This window comes from Anabrus simplex, chromosome 5, assembly GCF_040414725.1.
Source record: "Anabrus simplex isolate iqAnaSimp1 chromosome 5, ASM4041472v1, whole genome shotgun sequence".
Lineage (NCBI taxonomy): Eukaryota > Metazoa > Arthropoda > Insecta > Orthoptera > Tettigoniidae > Anabrus > Anabrus simplex.
Window position 1 is genome coordinate 313730365 of NC_090269.1, and position 19983 is coordinate 313750347.

Sequence of the window (19983 nt, forward strand, 5' to 3'; positions counted from 1 at the left end):
GCACTCCTGTCAAAACGCATTCATGTTATCACTCATGGGTGAACTGTAGTACGTACTGTACTATCATGGTATTTGCAGACTGATTAAAAACACCAGTAACACTATACCACTCATCTCATTTATATTTACATCTGCCATTTGAAACTGAAGACTGGACTGAAAAGGACCCTGGAATTGATACCTATGATACATTTGACTCCAGTTACAAACCTTTACAAAGATAATTTAGAATATCTGAAGTCATAGTGTTGATTGGAAATCCACCACACAAAGGTGCATTACAATCCTGTTTACTTCAAATTTAATTTGTGATGTTGTTTTAAACGGCACAAAAGGTGCTAACATGAGGCTAATACACATACAGTATTTGCTAAATAATGTAAATGAAAAAGAACCATTACAAAACTCTGTAGCGCGTACACATCGCACAGCCTGCGAACACCTAAGGAATGTAAACCACACAGAACTATAACCTTATCAGTTTTCAGATATGAAAACAAATAACATACCTGAACAATTGCCGGATCATTTGGAAGAGGACCAACATTATTCACCACTCTGATGTCCTTTATATCAGATCCTCTAAAAAGAATATAGTCGTAGACTTCATTCTGAGGGGCGACTCTGTACTGAGTCTCACGATCTTCGGTACCAAAAGAACGCACTGCGAAGTTTAAAACATTTAAACACTTTAAAATTTATCACAATGCTAGTCTAGTATAAGATAATTTTCCGAATAATTATACTAATGTCTAGTATACAATTTATCCCAAAATACTGACAAACGTCATTTAAAGATCATCTGTCAAAATACGAAGTAGGGTTAAAATTAAACCCTTGTTAGAAAGTCTACTTCCCTTAATTATTTTATATACAGAAGCGAAATTAGGGGTAAATTAGTCATAAGGGAGGCCTTTATGTCAGAAAAGAACAGCTGAAAATTAATGACGAAAAAGAACTGCAGAAATACGTGCTATTAAAGATATTGGAACCATCGACTCCATTTTTCCTTACCATTGGCCAATGCAATTGTGCATTCCTGTGGATCCAGAGTAAATAATCTCCCCTCATAGCGAATATCTGCCTTCGATATGAGACTTATTTTACTACCTAACTCCGGCATTCCAGTACTCATCTTTTAACGACAAGTTGTGACACTAGATTAAACAGATAGGAACTGGATCACATAATCAAGCTAAACTAAAACTGAAATTCTCCACTTGACACAAATGGCGAACCAGATAACTAATGACGTCAAAATGAATATTCTTGTACATATTATAATTCTATTCTCTTACTCAGTATGTAGCTTTCAGAGAAGTAAAAAATATATTTAATTATTTTTGAGCAATTTATATCTCAATATTATGAAACTCAGGTTCAGCCCTTAATCGATTTAATTCCCCTTTTCACAACCCCTTTACCTTCTGCCCATCATGGCGGCTACAGTAGGAAAGTTATGTGGAGCTGGTCTCTTGAAAACAAACCATGGTGTTATTCGACATCAGGTATGAATGTGGGAACTACAGATTTTTAAAAGTACAATAACCTTTTTAGCTGTTTGCTCTATTATGACTATCAAATGGTTTATGAACCCTTTCCACTTTCTAATTGCTCTACACCAATGGTTAATTCATCTACCTATTAAAGTCTGTATTATATCTGTAAGTTGTAGTTTTGGATTTTTAACTAGTTTTGATGATTATTTCATCCGCAAAAGTCTTTTCAGTTATGTTAATTGTAATGAAGTAGTGATGCTTGAAAGTCTTCTATGTTGGTTAGGGATGACCAATGCTTTAGATTAATGGTGTCAAATTTCTTAAAAACATATATATAGTACTTAATAGTGCTCAGAATCTAATATTATTATTGAATTTCAGATAAGTTCGTTCACAACAACGCACGGATGGACCAAGGGTCGCAAAGCGGTGGGTATTGATTTCATGTTATATTATAGGCCTACTTAGGCTATATTTTATTCCTTAAACCTAATAATTCTTGACATTATTTTGGATATCCTACTGAAATACCTGTAACATCGAAAATAATATATACATATAATAATATAACTGGTCACACAGCCTACACACACATTGTGCATTCGCTTCATGGAATACAATTCTGCATAGGTTGAAGGGAAATCCGTGAAGAGTCAGTCTGGTGACGACATGCCTCCACTGGTAGTTTGCTCATGTCCATCTCCAGTGAGTCATGGCCTCATTTGAGTAGATGATCTCCTCTCCCCCCATAGGTAGTGCAATAGTTTGTCATATGCAGCACTAGCTGGTAGCGTAAGTCTGAATCATAGGTCCTCGATCCGAAAGGTTTCCCTTGCAAATTTGTAAACAAGCCACAATTTTGAAGACTTTGAGACACTCAGAGCTCGTTTCAGGCATTTTGTCTTTACCTTTCCAAGTGATCTAAATCTTTGAAGCTCAGGTATTCTCCAACAGTCTCAACACTTTTACTCTAAAGAGCACCATGGCTGTCTCAATTGCCATTTGTTTGTTCTCTGTCGTTCATCGCTCTTATTGCTGCAGCCTATAGTCCGAATGGTCGCACAAAGGTATCTGAAGCTGACTACTCTTCGGAGATGAACGTTATTACACGATGTGTGTGCAGTGTCCATTAGTTTCCCACCTTCCTTGAATACCACTAGTTCTCTTTTCTCCTTGTTAATCCTCATTTAAACGTAGTCTAAACATTTTCAGTCTGTTGAACACAAAAGTTCAGTATAAATATCACTCTATGACATACCTGTGAAAATGCATACTATTAAACCAAGAATGACCTGTTTCATTCTTAAAAGAACATAATCAGATTCTATTAAGTCGCACTCAGTATTTGCTTTGTCGGCAAAAGTTTAGAACAACTTACCATTTTCTAGCGCACGCATGTAGGCAGTATTGCACTGTTATTTATTTCTCTCGAAGGGCGTGATCATGCGGTGCACAGAGCTACCAACTGTTCATATAAAGAACGAGTCCTAGCACAGCGGCGCTACTTTTGAATTTACGAATCGCTATGGTGACAATGCTATTGTTCTGGATATGTTAGGGTAGGTTAGTGACGAAGCCCCCAGGTTAGAAGCCGCGAGGCGGCTCTAGGCCTCTAGTATCCCGCGTGATACTTCCATTGGTCTGGATTGGTTAGGGTATGTTAGTTTAAAGATAAAAATTTCATTGTTCCGTATTGAAAAGTATCACAGTTAAATTGAAATAATAAATATGGTAGTTCAACCTATTCAATGGGTAGGTTAGTGACAAAGCGATTGGTCTGGATCAAGGAAAGGCGGTCTAGGGGCATAAGCCCCAGGTTAGAAGCCACGAAGCGGCCCTAGGTCTCTAGTATCCCGCTTGACACCTCCATTGGTCTGGATTGGTTAGGGTAGGTTAGTAACAAAGCCATTGGTCTGGATCAAGCGACGAACTTTCCTGCTGACTCGAGGGTGCACGAGTTTTTTAAGGCTGCACCCTCCCCTACATTAAGGTGAGTTGAATAGAGGTCTTTCTTTACAGATTGCATTCACTTGTGTAGGCTATTTTTTTGTGCAGTTGTGCATTTCTTGTGCACAAGTTGGTAACGGAATTCATTTTACTTCATTGCTGGGAGTGACGTCATATCCCATTGTGTCTCACCCAATGGAAATGCTGGTACGTAGTTAGGTGATGGACTATGGCGCGTGATAAATTGTATTAGGTTATAAAAGCAGAATTATTTCTGGGGGACAGCGGGTGGGTTCTTGGCTGTCGCAGTGAAAACATCTCTCCTCTACAAGGTATTCCAGTTAAGATTTCTAACATATTGCATCCTTATCATGCTATAAAAGTGTGGTAAGTCATACTGAATTTCTGCCGCTTTGTCTCCACTCCAGGTGGACTTCATTAAGATAAGATCTAAATTTCAAATTCCTAGGTGTTAGAACAGAAATTTATACCAGGCGAATTGGTCGTGTAGTTAGGGGCGCGCGGCTGTGAGCTTGCATCCGGGAGATAGTGGGTTCGAACCCCACTGTCAGCAGCCCTGAAGATGGTTTTCCGTGGTTTCCCATTTTCACACCAGGCAAATGCTGGGGCTGTACCTTAATCAAGGCCACGGCTGCTTCCTTCCCAATTCTAGGCCTTTCCTATCCCGTCGTTGCCATAAGACCTATCTGTGTCGGTGTGACGTAAAGCCAATTGTAAAAAAAGATCAGAAATAAATATTTCCAAATATTGAGTAGGCCTATTTACACTGTAACTTACCTGTAAAAAAAAAAAAGCACACTATTACCTAAACAAGGAATAAAAATTGAACTTGTATGTTTGACAGACTGAAAAGCTTTTTAAGTTAAATTTGAGTCAACACTAGAATGTATGGCTTCCTTCTTAACAAATCCTCATTTAGTTTCTGTTTGCCCATTCTGCTAGTAAGTTTATCGCCTGCTGCAGCCCTGTTATATCCTCTGCTGCTTTTATGTCATGTCATTGCATAAATGTACATTTTTGCATTGGTCAACTGCTTTATCATTGACCCTACATCAGAGGTGAAAGCATTGAATAATATAGGACTGAGTGGGTCGCCTTGAAGTACTCCAGTCTGTGATATCTAGTTTGATGTTCCTACTTCATCCACCTGTACCTAGATTTTGGCCAGCAGGTTTGATGTGTATTGTCACTTAAGATTTTTTGATTAACCTCTCCAACTCGGCAGTGAGGATCTTCCTATTCAGAATGCCTTTGCATAGTCAGGGTAAGTTGAATGTGATCCAACAAATTCTCCTCAGCCATCATTGTTCTTTTTTGTCTGAAACTGAAGTATGAATTATGAGAATTCATATGAATACCTGATCTTTCACAGAGATTTTACTATGGATTAGTAATTCAACTGTGAACTGAAGATATGAACACTGTCAGGTCTCTAGTAAAATAGTTTAACTGTGCCGAACTTCCTATTTTCGACCTGAAGATCCGTGCTGTGTATTCTTCAGTCAGTATCATGGAATATTAATGGTTTAGCGTAGGTATCTGTAAGCAGTACCAGTAGGTAAGCTTGCTTAAACCATACACCTCATGAACTGTAGAATACCACTGGTCTATATCAATGTTATCGTATTGTTCCCACAAGTCAAATTTGAAATTTTGGAATTTTCATATGCCGGGGTTTCCAAGTTTTATTTGAGACATCAGTCCATAGACTGGTTTGATCTAGCTCCCCTGGGCTAACCTTTTCGTTTCTACATAATTACTGGACTGCATCATACATCTGCTCTAATCTACTTATCATAATCCTATCCTGGTCTACCCCTACAGAACTTACTGCCTACACTTCCGTCAAAAACCAACTGAACAAGTCCTGGTTGTCTTAGGATGTGTCCTATCATTCTATCTCCTCTTCTTATCAAATTTAACCAAATCAATCTCCCCTTGCCTATTTTATTCATTATTGGTGATTTGATCTATCCATCTCACCGTAAGCATTCTTCTGTAACATCACATTTAAAGAGCTTCTATTCTCTTTCTTTCTGAGCTAGTTATCGTCCATGCTTCACTTCTGTTCAGTACCACGCTCCAGACGAAAGTCTTCAAAAATATCTTTCCTACATCAATGTTTGAAATGAGCTAATTTTTCTTAAGCTAGGCCTTCTGTACTTGTGCTAGCCTGCATTTTATGGTCCCCTTACTTTTGCCATCATTGGTTATTTTACTACCCAAGGAACAATATTCATCTACTTCTTTCAAGACTAAATTTCCTAATTTAATATTTCCTGCATAACCTGACTTAATTTGACTGCACCCCATTTCTGTTGTTTTGAACTTATTTATTTTCATCTTGTACTCCACACCCAAGACTGTCCAGAAGTTACCATTCAGTAATTTCTCCAGATCTTTTGCAGTCTCAGATAAAGTAACTATCATCCGCAAATCTCAGGGTTTTGATTTCCTCTCCACGGATTGTGATTCCTGTTCAAAATTTCTGTTTGATATCTTTCACTGCCTGTTTTGTATAAATATTAATAAGGAGAGGGGTGACGAACTGCAGCCTTGCCTCACTTCTTTCTGGATTGCTGCTGCTTTTTCAAAGCCCTCAATTTTTATCACTGTAAACTGATTTTTATACAGATTCTTTGTTCTCGGTACTTGATCCTGATCGCTTTCAGAATTTTGGATAGCTTGCTCCATTCAACATTATCAAATGCCTTATATAAATCTGTGAACGCCTTGTACCTGGGCTTGTCCTTAATTTGATACTCTGAGATCAGCTGTTGGTGGTGGTGCTGGTGTGTGAGTCATCAGTCCATAGACTGGTTTGATGCAGCTGTCCATGCCACCCTATCGGCTACTAAACTTTTCATTTTTACATAAGTCCTGCTCTAATCTGCTTGTCATATTCATACCTTGGTTTACCCCTACCGTTCTTACTGCCTACAATTCCCTCAAAAACCAACAGAAAAAGTTCTAGGTGTCATAAGAGATGTCCTGCCATTCTCTCTCTTCTTTTTAAATTTAGCCAGGTAGAAATTCAGTATGTGCAACATAAGTTTTATAGCATCATAAGGGATTTGAAATGTTACAAATCTTATGTGGAATACCTTGTAGAGGAGAGATGTGTTCACTGCGACAGCCAGGGACCCACCCACCGTCTCCCAGAAGTACATTTACTTTTATAACCAATTATAATTTATCACACGCCATTATTCACTGCTCAAGCATGCAGTAGCATTTCCATTGGCTGAGATACAATCGGATATGACATCATTACCAGCAATGAAGTGAAATGCATTCCGTTACAAACCCGCAAGCAATAAAAACAACTAAATGCAATGTGTAACAAAACAATGTAGTCAGACCAATAGTTTTGTCACTAGCAGTCATGATAAATTACTTCAGCTTTTTGAATGCGCTGCTCTCACCGTACGGAATGCTAGAGGCTTAACGCCCCTTCGCGGCCCTAACCTGGGGGTCCCACTTTGCTAGACCCCAGTCCAGTGGTTTTGTCAATAATCTACCCTGACCGATGGTTTGTTTTTTTTTTTTTTTGCTAGCCAGACCTAACCAATCCAGGCCAATGGTTTTGTCACTAGCCAGACCTAACCAATCCAGACCAATGGTTCTGTCACGAGTTGGCAGCTCTGTGCACCGCATGATCATGACCATCGTGAGAAGTCAGCGAGAAAAAAACAAATAACAGCGTAATCGCGCCTAGATGTCTGCACTGAAAAATTGTTGCAGTAACTGAACTTTTGCCCTTAGCCAAATCGGTCTCCTCTCACCAGTTTAGCTTGCATCCGGGAGATAGTAGGTTCGAATCCCACTATCGGCAGCCCTGAAGATGGTTTTCCGTGGTTTCCCATTTTCACACCAGGCAAATGCTGGGGCTGTACCTTAATTAAGGCCACGACCGCTTCCTTCCAACTCCTAGGCCTTTCCTATCCCATCGTCGCCATAAGACCTATCTGTGTCGGTGCGACGTAAAGCCCCTAGCAAAAAAAAACTCACCAGTTTGATTCAGTATTTCTTCAATTGTAATTCGATCTATCCATTTCACCTTCAGTATTCTTCTGTAACACCACATTTCAAAAGCTTCCATTCTTTCTGAGCTAGTTATCGTCCATGTTTCACTTCCATACAGTGCCACGCTCCAGACAAAAGTCTTCAAAACCATCTTTCTAATCTCTATATCAATGTTCGAAGTAAGGTCATTTCTTAAGAAAGCCCTTCCTTGCTCTGTGCTGGTCTGCATTTTATGTCCTCCTTACTTCTGACATCATTAGTTATTTTACTACCCAAGTGACAATATTTTTCTGCTTCCTTTAACCCAGTCGCATCATTTGACGACCCTAGCTCGTCATAGTTATTCGTGGCACATGAATCAAATGACGAGCTCTGCTCGCGCCGATGCACAGCTGTACATCAATCCATGTAGTTCAGTCACTAACCCGCAGATGCCACTTGTATGCATTCTGAGCTGAAGTTTACACATGTGGCTTCGGTTTTTTCCCTTTCACCAGGTTCTCGCACACTTCCGGAACAAGACATAAGAGAATCTTTTTTCATATTATTTCGCTCTTGTCAGTTTCCATCATGGCGTCAAGCAGATGTGCTGGTGTTGATGAAGAAGGAATACTACGCAAGCTAATAGATAGTGTTTTAGAGAGATATTGAAGGCAGTGATGTTTGTGACGATGAAATAGACCCTGAAGTCCTTAGTTCGAGTACTAGCGATGCGTATAATAGTTCTGATGACACGGAAAGTGATGCAAATAATGACGGTGTGCCGAGTCTTTCGAAACGAGGTCGTACCTCGGCACAGACTAACTTGACTGACTGGAACTGGACAAAAAGTGACAATAAACCTGTTTTAAGTTTTTTTTGCTAGTTGCTTTACGTCGCACCGACACAGATAGGTCTTATGGCGATGATGGGACAGGGAAAGGCTAGGAGTGGGAAGGAAGCGGCCGTGGCCTTAATTACGGTGCAGCCCCAGCATTTGCCTGGTGTGAAAATGGGAAACCACGGAAAACCATTTTCAGGGCTGCCGACAGTGGGGTTCGAACCTACTATCTCCCGAATACTGGATACTGGCCGCACTTAAGCGACTGCAGCTATCGAGCTAGGTTGTTTTAAGTTTAGTGAATACAGTGAGGTTAGTGAAAACTTATTGAAAAAGTTTGATATGCAGCCACTATCTGAACTCTGTTTTTTGTGAATACATGAATTGTTTGACAAAATATCTGTCGAGACAAATTCATATGCAGCAAAACAGTTGAACAATCCTGACAGAAAAAAGTTGAAAATCGATGATAAATGGTTTGAGACTACACCCAATGAAATTAGGGCATATTTTGCGTTAGTTATACTAATGTCACAAGTGCGTAAGTCAAGAATACAGTTATACTGGAGTAAAAACAGGTGTATAAACACTCCTATTTTTTGTGAAACCATGTGCAAGGGAAGATTGATTATAATCTCACGGTTTTTACATTTTGTTGCCGATGAACGAGTCTGTAGTAGTGACAAACTAAGAAAGATTAGGCCTATAATACAACATTTCTGCTCCAAATTTTCAGAATTATATTTACCTTCACAAGACATTGCTCTAGGTGCAAGAGGCCGCCTTTCATATGTCCAGTGTAATAGGTCTAAACGTTCTAGGTTTGGAATTAAAATTTACAAAATTTGTGAATCAAATTCTGGCTACTGTCTGTCTTTCAAAATTTATGTAGGTGATGATGTAACGGATCCAAGTCTGCCAGCAAGTACAAACGTTGTGCTCAACATGTGTGAACCTTTGTTAGGCTGAGGGCATACATTGTTTTTAGATAACTGGTATTCTTCCCCAGATTTATTCAAAAGGCTACACAACATGCAGATGAATGTAATTGGAACTGTTAGACAGAACCGAAAAGACATACCCCGTGATATCAGTAAGATGAAACTAAAACTTAGAGCGTATGAGACGTGGGCTGCCAACAGTATGTTGTGTGAAGTGGAAAGATAACAAGGATGTTTGCTTTCTCACCACTAAACACAAATCAGCTGACATGACAAGGACAGGGAAACTCAAGCGAAAGGGAGGATAAACCCCTGGGGTAGAAGTGATGAAGCCCAAGTGTGGCCTTGAATACCAGAAGGGGATGGGTGGTGTTGACCTTCAGGATTAGGTTACAGCTCTGTTCACCATCATGCAATGCACAGTGCAATGCACCTCCTAGATATGTGTATTTTCAATTCTTTCACTGTGTATCACAAGATCGCTGCTAACAGAAAGATGAGCTACACGGACTTCAGAACTAGCATTGCACAGCAGCTACTAGAGACTGTTCAGTTGCCGGAGTACTCGGTTCGAGGTCGACCTTCAGCGAGCACCACCCCCACCAGATTACAAGCTAAATCATGGGCCCATTTTCCCATGCGTTTTCCCCCTTCAGAGAAGAAATCAAAAGTCACAAGAAGGTGTGTTGTGTGCTACAGCCGGGGTAAAAGAAGTGAAAGTTGCTAGCAGTGCAAAAAGTGTGGCGTAGCTTTTCACTTAGAAGAATGTTTTGAGGTGTACCACACCCAGCAGACGTACTAAAATAGCGACATTGGTAAGTTTATTACTTCCTTATCATGCATGGAAATTTTCAGAAAGGAATATTTACTGGTTGGTTTGTATGATTTTCTAAATAATAGTGTGATGACTACGGCCGCAGAGCAGTATTTAAATGTGATTTCTTAGCGAACTCCTATGGTATTTAAATGTGAGGCTAATGGGTTAAGACTTCATTTCCTAATCTAATATTTCCTGCATTACCTGATTCCGTTCGACTGCACTCCATTACTTTTATTTTATACTTTTTTTTTTTTTCATCTTGTACTCCTTCCCCAAGACTCTTTTCATAACTTTTAGCAATTTCTCCTGATCTTCTGCAGTCTGAGATAAAATAATATCACCATGCACCTCATGAACTGTAGAATAACACTGGCCTATATCAGTGTTATCCTACTGTTCTTATGAGTCAAATTTGAAATTTTGCTATATTTTCATATCAGGGTTTCCAAGCAAGTTGCAATCCCAAGCTCATAGGTTCCTCTGTATTATTTGGGCCATCAGTCCTTAAACTGGTTTGATGCAGCTCTCCTGGGCTAACCTTTTCATTTCTACATAATTACTGGATTTCATCGTACATCTGCTCTAATCTACTTGTCATAATCCTATCCTGGTCTACCCCTACTGTTCTTACTGCCTACACTTCCATCAAAAACCTACTGAACAAGTCCTGATTGTCTTAGAATGTGTCCTATCATTCTATCTCCTCTTCTCATCAAATTTAGCCAAATCAATCTCCCCTTGCCAATTTGATTCATTATTTGTGATTTGATCTATCCATCTCACCGTAAGCATTCTTTTGTAACATCACATTTAAAAAGCTTCTGTTCTCTTCCTTTCTGACCTAGTTATCGTCCATGCTTCACTTCTGTACAGTACCATGCTCCAGACGAAAGTCTTCAAAAACATCTTTTCTACATCAATGTTTGAAATGAGCTAATTTTTCTTAAGCAAGGCCTTCTGTACTTGTGCTAGCCTGCATTTTATGGTCTCCTTACTTCTGCTATCATTGGTTATTTTACTACCCAAGGAACAATATTCATCAACTTCCTTCAAGACTTAATTTCCTAATTTAATATTTCCTGCATAACCTGACTTAATTTGACTGCACCCCATTTCTGTTGTTTTGAACTTATTTATTTTCATCCTGTACTCCACACCCTAGACTCTGTCCAGAAGTTACCATTCAGTAATTTCCCCAGATCTTTTGCAGTCTCAGATAAAGTAACTATCATCCGCAAATCTCAGCGTTTTGATTTCCTCTCCATGGATTGTGATTCCCGTTCCAAATTTCTCTCTGATATCTTTTACTGCCCATTTTGTATAAATATTGATAAGGAGAGGGATGACGAACTGCAGCCTTGCCTCACTTCTTTCTGGATTGCTGCTGCTTTTTCAAAGCTCTCAATTTTTATCACTGTAGACTGATTTTTATACAGATTGTGGATAATTCTTTGTTCTTGGTACCTGATCCTGATCACTTTCAAAATTTTGGATATCTTGCTCCATTCATCATTATCAATTGCCTTATATAGATCTATGAATGCCTTGTTCGCTGTGGGTTTCCAATACCTGTGATTAGTACCACTAAATGTGGAACACGACGGTCTTACCACGGAACTCAGTGGTGAGAGGCCGCGGCGCGCTGCCACCTCAGCCACGGAGGCTCGAGAGAAGAAGAAATAATTCACTAAATTCCAGAAGCAACACACAACATAGAAATTAATAACCACTCAAAGCATAATACAGCATTAAGGTCACATCACAACATGCAAGACAATAGCAGACAGTTCAGATCACGCACATTACCAACGACAGTTACTGACGCAGTTCACAACAACAATGCACAAGGAAATAAGATACAATATAAATAAGGAGATAAGCCCAATCGAAAATTTTATAACAACTACCTGATGTACCCGTGCTTCGCTACAGGATTCTCAGAAAGACCATTTTTGTGGTTTTCCTAACTGAAGTCAACATACGTCATTACAAAAAACGTCGGTAGGAATGTAGCGGTTAAAAGCAATGTTGTCATATAAAATCACGATCAGATGTAAAACAGCAAATTTTCTCACTTCTAACGAACTGTACTATGGTACCAATCTAACAGTCCAAAGTTCCAGTACTGGAATGGCCAGGCCGCAGAAAACCGTGAACACTCCTCTGCCATTATTCCATTATATATGCTATGATGAACCAGTGTGTTACGTACCAGTTATATCAAAATTTATGAACCAGAGGAATGACATGCTAAAGAAGAAAGTTATCTAACTCCCCAGCTACTTCCCGCCAATATTCAGGCAGCGACACAGATAGGTCTTACAGCGACGATGGGACAGGAAAGGGCTAGGAGTTAGCCGTGCAGTTAGGGGCGCTCAGCTGTGAGGTTTCATCTGGGATATAGTGGGTTTGAACTCCATTGTCAGCAGCCCTGAAGATCGTTTTCCATGGTTTCCCATTTCTGTACCTTAATTAAGGCCGTTTCCTTCCCTAGCCCTTTCCTTCACCATAAGACCTATCTGTATCAGGGTGACGTAAAGCAAATTTTTTAAAGACTCTGTATGTAGCAGTAATTCCATCTATCGGAAATGAGTGGCAACAGAAGACACAAAGCACATTACAACAAACCGTGGTCAATGTAATGTTGATCAATTTCATGAGCTTTCTATATTTTAGGCCTTCATACTTAGTTTTCCTTCGACTCTGTGATATTAGGTCGTCTTATAAGATTATTTATGGCGTAGACTGTAGTTCCTTATTCCCCAACTTTACATATCGATTTTCGTTAAATGTTGTTTACCCATTTTCTCATGACTCCGCGCTGATATGGACTTGGCCAAAAATCCAAATTCATGAATATCTCTCTTATCATAGCTGGTGCGGAAAAAATGTATAAGATATAAATGATCGTAAATTTAATACTATATAACCTTAGTTAGGACCACTAATAACATAAATATTTGAGAGTTACATTTGAGGTCTTCTCCTAAATTACCATTTTACAGAGCGTGGATGAAATTATTTATGGTCTAGATTGTTGCGACTTATTCTGCTACTTTGCATAACGATTTTCATTAAATTCTCTTCAGCCCTTTTTACATGATGCACGTACATACAGACAGAAAGTACGGAAAATTAAAAAGTGCATTTCCTTGTTGTGCCCACGACCGATACAGAAATACCATCCTTTTTAGATTCTGAGCAATGTACAGACAAAACTCTTATTTTATAGAGAGAGAGAGAGAGAGAGAGAGAGAGAGAGAGAGAGAGAGTGTGTGTGTGTGTGTGTGTGTGTGTGTGTGTGTGTGTGTGTGTGTGTGTGTGTGTGTGTGTGTGTGTGTGTGTGTGTGTGTGTGTGTGTGTGTGTGTGTGTGTGTGTGTGTGTGTGTGTGTGTGTGTGTGTGTGTGTACTGTAGAAGATTACAAAGAAAGAGAAACTACAATTCATTTTTGCAATTTATAGGAATCTAATCCAAATCTCTACTGACTGTAGCATAACTAAAATTTAACAAAATAAAATCTTGCACACGGTAATAATAATAAAAATTTAATTTATAAATTAGAGCATGTGCCTCGCAGGAAACTTCAATAACAAGGAGAAAAACATTCCTATACTAACAATATAATAACAATAATCAACTAAGCGTCCACCCGTGACAGTTTGAAAATTAGGGTAACAATAAACCAGGCTTCCTCGTCAGTTCCTGTACGGTGAACTCTGCTCTGGCACAAGTCTTCCGGGAGCCCCTTAGAGGCGTTTCAAGGATCGGCTAAAGCTTACTATAAATAGAGCTGGAATTAACAGTCAATCCTGGGATACGCTTGCTTAGAATTGTACACTTTGTCACCACACTGTTTCTACATCAGTTACGGTGTTTGAAGAGGAACGACGACGTCATGAAGAGAATAAATGACAAGCATGGAAGCTTCGTCAAGCTCAGCCCCCACCCCCCGCCATTCCATATGATCTGTGTGGACGTATGTTTCTTGCCAAGATTGGGCTACTAATTCATATGAAACACATTCATAAAGCATTGCGAGTGTGAAAATGTAAACTGCTGAAGCATGTGTTTACTCAGATACGAGTTGCAGCCGACGACATACACCGAACACAGCACGGTTTAAAGTTTCAGATCAACCACACGATATTCAATAATTTAGAAATCATTTGCCCTAATAATGAATTATTCAGTATTTCGCCCAGCATACTGAATCAAAGCACATGCATTCGTATTTACAGGTGACATAGAGCCGGTTGTAACTTTTTTTGTTGATAATAATAAATAATGTCATGAATAAAAATATATATAAATAAAATTACTCAAAAACTTAATAAAATTAATAAGCATAATTAACCGAAATGTCCGTAGTATGGGCGCCAGAGTTCACCAGAATGGATCCCTCGAATTTAGATAAGAGCATGATAAACTTTATATCCCAGGGCGTGTACATAATGCTGCGTACTGGTACATCTGCTGCAGGCCTTACCTAACCTCCTGAAAACGACTAATTAGGTAGGAACTGCACCTAGGTTCATCAATAACACTGATTCTAAAATAGCTAACTATATTCTTAACAAATTCCGTGCATGAGCACCTCATCAACATACAACATTATACATATAATACACACATAAAATATTGCTGGAAGACTCCATATGTACAACAACAACAATAATGAAAATCGTGGGAAAACGAAAGCGAGAACTAAGCTACCATTTGTAGATGGTCCGATGAACAATGTACATGTTTGAAGATAAATACCCTTCACTGTCTCTTTTTCAATTCGACTTGCCGATTCTCATAATCGGCAGTTATCACATCACACAGATACTGTACCTTGTACTACTGTGTTCACATATTTTAACACTTGTTGTAAAGATATATACACACGTCTGTCGATCCTCAACATAAATTATGGAAAGTCTGAGATAGTTTTCACCAACATATAATGCTAGGCCGCCACAAGTGCTACAATACATAATGCAAAACCACTCTCCACAATCAGCCACTTTCCACGAACATAACAAGACTACGCTCCACGAACGCTTGAAGTCCAGTCCATTGCAGCCGTGTCACTCCAGTACCATGTATCAGCACCACTTCCTTCCCGTACAGTGCGTCAGTTGTAGTTGTAGTTATCTTCCTTCTCGTTCCTTTACAATCACCTCTTACAATCACCCTTACAATGTTTCTTACAATGTTCTTTACAATGTCTCTGGTTGCCGCCGTATGATCAACCTTTATAGACATCAACATCCCCCTCCTCTCAGATGATACGTCTGGATTGGTGCTTGCCAACCAATCATGGGTGGTCCTCTTCTCAAGCCCAAGCCCTGAACTACTTCTTCCTCCCAAGACAATAACAAACTCTGGGGTATATTCCATGAGTCACCAAATTTTCCTAATACAACAACAAGCTCATCTCATCAGGCTGGGATATATACATGACTCATGAATTTCCCGACACAAGTACATCACAACAAACACTGGGGTAGCCATATGACTCATTCAAATTACCAGAGTTATTAAAGCAATGTTTTCCCACTCGTGCAAAACAAATTACTCATACCTACATATGTGGATATCTTCCAGCTTACCAATATAAATGGCAAAATATATAAATGAAATACTGATAATAATAATAATAATAATAAATCGAATACTGACAATAATATCTCTACCTTCTACATATAATTCGGGGGTGTGATATATGTACTATCACACGGTTCAACCATTGGCTGGTAAACTGGATGACAGCTACACAGGAGGTATACCACCCGGGGGTGTAAATCAGCTGGTACTTTGGCTTGCGTGCTACCACCTCCGTGTAAGCACTAGGTATCTATCCAGTGCTAGACACCAATATACGGGATTGGCTAGACTAATTTTCAGCGACTTCTCGCTTTCGACTGAGGTTCTATATATTGTTAGATGTATGAAGCTCATTTCAATTGTCTTATTTTCCTGTGCTTGCATCTGCTGATTATCACCAACAAGCCTAATAAGAGGAGTCTGAGTTATGGACAACGATTTATGTCAAGCTTTCGTGAGGTTAATCTTTGAGGTTCAAAAATCAATACCTAATTGGGATTAACATCTCACGATTTTAATGGTTACATTTTCTTACACCTGTTATAACCTGTCATGTAAGGCAGCATTTCGTAAAGTATGCTCGTAGTAGATTGGTCAAGGGCTCGCTCCGAAATAGAAGGTATGCAGGTTCTCTTTGTCTTTTTAAAAATTTTAATTCAAATTTATTTTCATTCTGTGGTGTTCTTAACTCTCTTTTACGTGCTTCCATGTGTCATTCTATCTGCAGCCTTCTGTGAATTGATTAAGTATCTCCACAATCCTCTATTTGCAACTAGCTCTGTGACCTCGTTTAGCTCCACATGCTTATCTGCTACCTGGGCAAGTCCTAAATAGAGGTCATTTATGATTGGAATTAATCATAACATCACTCTCTGATAAAAAGCATTTTCTTAGTAGACATAATATTGTGATTAAACATTTTATTGAAATATATTAACAAAAAAAGTATGAAAAACGGGATACAGATGAATACAACAGCTAATTATGAAAATAAAATTATTCTGCATAATAAGAACTCAAACTTGCATTCCTCATATTACGAAGCAAGCACATTAGCCACTATGCTAAGAGAATGGTTGCTGTAACTGAGATACATATACTAACTTATACAGTCGAACCTCCCTTCTGCGGACACCGTCGGTTCCGAGGAAAAACGTCCGTTACGAGAGGTGTCCGCTAAAACAAGTTTGTAAAAATAATTGAACATTTTAACGGCAAAGAACATCTACCTTAAATATGAGCATACATATCTTTGTTTTTATTATTATAAGTCATTTCTGTGTTAGTATTTCATAGTTATAAGTGATTTTTCATCATTTACAAACATTACAGTTTCGTGAAGTAATCCCATGTTACTCGTGTTTAACAGACAACTGAAATGCTACGGCATTTCTGTCTCACTAATTAGGGCCTGTACTGTCTTTTCCTTCTCAAGTTGACTACCTGAGCTCGACCTTATCAGCGACAATCCGAGTTATGAATAGAATGATGCAAGAAGGGAAGAAAATTCCTAGGTAACTTGAGTCAACAGTCTCTGGCAGCATTTCTGTGCAATTAGAATTCTCGGAATAAGCGTATACACCACTAGGTAGAACTGCATTACGATGTACCTTCTCTTCCCTTACACTCAAAATTGTACAAACATTCAAAAGGGATTTCCTTAAGTCTGGTTTTAAAAGAAAGGATGACATGTGGTCCGGCGTAATAAATTGTCCTGCAACATGTAAAGTGTCTGCTTAAGTCAAGTGGACGGGACAAATGGCGATGTCCGCTGTTCGGAGTTCGAGGTGTCCACTTAAATAAGGCCAATTTAACACTTGTCTTATGGAAAATAAAATTGGTTCCGAGGAAAATTGTCCGTATAGGGAGGTGTCCGCTGAATAAGGGTGTCCGTTAAGGCAGGTTCGACTGTACCTGGTTTCTGAAAACTGAAACATTAAAATTGGAAAATTAAAGCCCATTTGAAATGATTTCCAAATAGGTTTTGATTTTGTATCTCTGTTGAGTTTCTTTGTGAAGTTTGACGTGTAGTATGTGTGGCCACCTCCCAACGCTGTCGATGCAAGAGGGTGGTGTGACCGTTTTAACTCAAGGGAAGCATTAGTGTTCAAAATCCTGCAATACAATACTGATCACTGTTATGGTATCATACTTTTATCAATATACTAAACTAATTTGAGCCGTTTGTCACAGAAAATACAGCTAATAATGTTCAGCTGTCAATACTTGCCCATTAGATAAAGTCTCATCGGACCCTCGAAGTGGCCAATACATTACGCACCGGGTAACTACAATTTATGCTGCCGTTAGCGCTACGTGGGAGTGGTCGAACGGAAATATCATTTTACACGGAGGGCAAGTTACGCACTACTTGACCTGTAGATGGCAGAACTGGCCCATAGTAGAAAATTTTGTCCAATTAAGACTTTACTATTTTGGTTTGGCACTTAAAACACACAAAAGTAGCCTCAATTGACACCCAGAATTTCTTCCTTGTAGCAGAAATATTACTGGTAGTACACTGACTGAGCAAATGTCAAGGGATAGCGGAACACTGATGCACAGGTGTGTTGTCTGCGCACCACACGCCCCCTGTGCCAGCGGCAGTTGTATAGGAGACCTTGTGAGCAGTGGCTGTGCATGTGACAGGTGTAACATTGAACGTCATTGTGAGCTCACCCTGTTCAAATGGGGATGGGAAGTGCGGTTTCGGAAGTGGTGCAGGAATTCGGCTTCACACGATCAACCGTGTCCAGGGCGTATCATGAAAGGTTGAGTGCGGGTGTTACCGTCCACAACAGATGAACGACCGTCCATCCAGCCACCCTCTGACCGTGACTGGCGACATCCGAGACGGATTGTCAATAGTGACAGACGGGCAACTGTGCAACAAATCAACCCTGTGCCAGCGGCAGTTGTATAGGAGACCTTGTGAGCAGTGGCTGTGCATGTGACAGGTGTAACATGGAACGTCATTGTGAGCTCACCCTGTTTGAACGGGGATGGGAAGTGCGGTTTCGGAAGTGGTGCAGGAATTCGGCTTCACGCGATCAACCGTGTCCAGAGCGTATCATGAATGGTTGAGTGCGGGTGTTACCGTCCACAACAGATGAACGACCGGCCATCCAGCCACCCTCGATGACCGTGACCGGCGACATCCGAGACGGATTGTCAATAGTGACAGACGGGCAACTGTGCAACAAATCACGGCTCAATCCAACACAGGCCGTGCTAGACACGTCTCCCAGTGGACAATCCATAGGAACATGGGTTCTATGGGGTATGGGAGCCGGCGCCGCACACAAGTGCCACTGTTAACCCAACGTCATCGGGCACGACACGCATTTGTCGCCAGTCACCAGGGATGGACACTGGAACAACGGTGTAACGTGATATGGTCGGACGAATCACAATTTCAACTGCACCATGCCGTTGGGAGGCACCGTGTATGGCGCAGACCACATGAAGCGATTGATGCCGCCTGCCTCGAAGGTGTGGTCCAGGGCACTGGTGTCTCTGTTATGGTCTGGGGTGCATTTTCCTGGTATGGAATGGGCCCCCTAGTTGTTCTGGAAGAGACTTTGAATGGTACGCGGTATGTTGAGCTGCTCGGAGACCATCTCCACCCATTTTTAGCCTTCCAGCGCTCAGACGGTTCTGCGGTGTTTCAAGATAACGCGCCGCCACATCGCTCCCACGTCGCCTGGGAATGGTTCCAGGAACATGCAGCGGAGGTCCAACGACTGCCATGGCCACCCAGGAGCCCCGATATGAACCCTATTGAACATATCTGGGATGTCCTGGAACGCAGGCTCCGTGCCATGGATCCTGCACCCACGAACAGACCAGCATTGGTGGCCGCTCTGCAAACGATTTGGTGTCAGCTGCTTCCAGAGAACTACCAGGGACTTTTCGACTCACTTCCACAGTGTCTCACTGCAGTTTGCAGGGCCGGAGGTGGCCCACACACTATTAGGTGACTATACCATGACATTTGCTAAGTCAGTGTATATTCACAGAGAAGGTCCCGTATATAAAGAAAAATTAAGTTCTTACTGTAGCATACTGGATAATCTCATGATAGCTGCCTCTGTGGATCAGCGGTAGAGTGTCAGCCTCCGGATCCCAAGATAGCGGGTTCAAACCCGGCAGAGATAGTCGCATTTTTGAAGTGCGGAAAAAAGTCCATTCGACACTCCATGTCGTACGATGTCGGCATGTAAAAGATCTCTGGTGACACATTTGGTGTTTACTCGACAAAATTCATTAAATCTCAGCCATAGACGCCCAAGAGTTTCGGTTTACTCGATCTGCC

At 40.4% G+C, this 19983-nt stretch overlaps 2 protein-coding genes across 7 annotated transcripts in view; one reads left to right on the forward strand and one right to left on the reverse strand.

Moving 5' to 3' along the window:
- Positions 1-1250, reverse strand: part of tral (trailer hitch) — a 220629-nt gene extending 219379 nt beyond the window's left edge. For 5 of the 6 annotated variants that reach the window (XM_067147534.2, XM_067147535.2, XM_067147533.2 and 2 more), the window contains exons 1-2: positions 1015-1250; positions 510-664 (exon numbers count right to left, since the gene is read on the reverse strand). In XM_067147534.2, coding sequence (XP_067003635.1) covers positions 510-664; positions 1015-1135 — 276 coding nt within the window. In that variant the 5' untranslated portion in view covers positions 1136-1250. The remainder of the gene's footprint in view (positions 1-509; positions 665-1014) is intronic. The other variant, XM_067147532.2, reaches the window with a different exon arrangement.
- A 151-nt stretch (positions 1251-1401) lies between these two features.
- Cyt-c1 (Cytochrome c1) overlaps positions 1402-19983 on the forward strand; it is a 121891-nt gene continuing 103309 nt past the window's right edge. The window contains exons 1-2 of the mRNA XM_067147536.1: positions 1402-1508; positions 1881-1928. Of these exons, the coding sequence (XP_067003637.1) occupies positions 1437-1508; positions 1881-1928 (120 nt within the window). The 5' untranslated portion in view covers positions 1402-1436. The remainder of the gene's footprint in view (positions 1509-1880; positions 1929-19983) is intronic.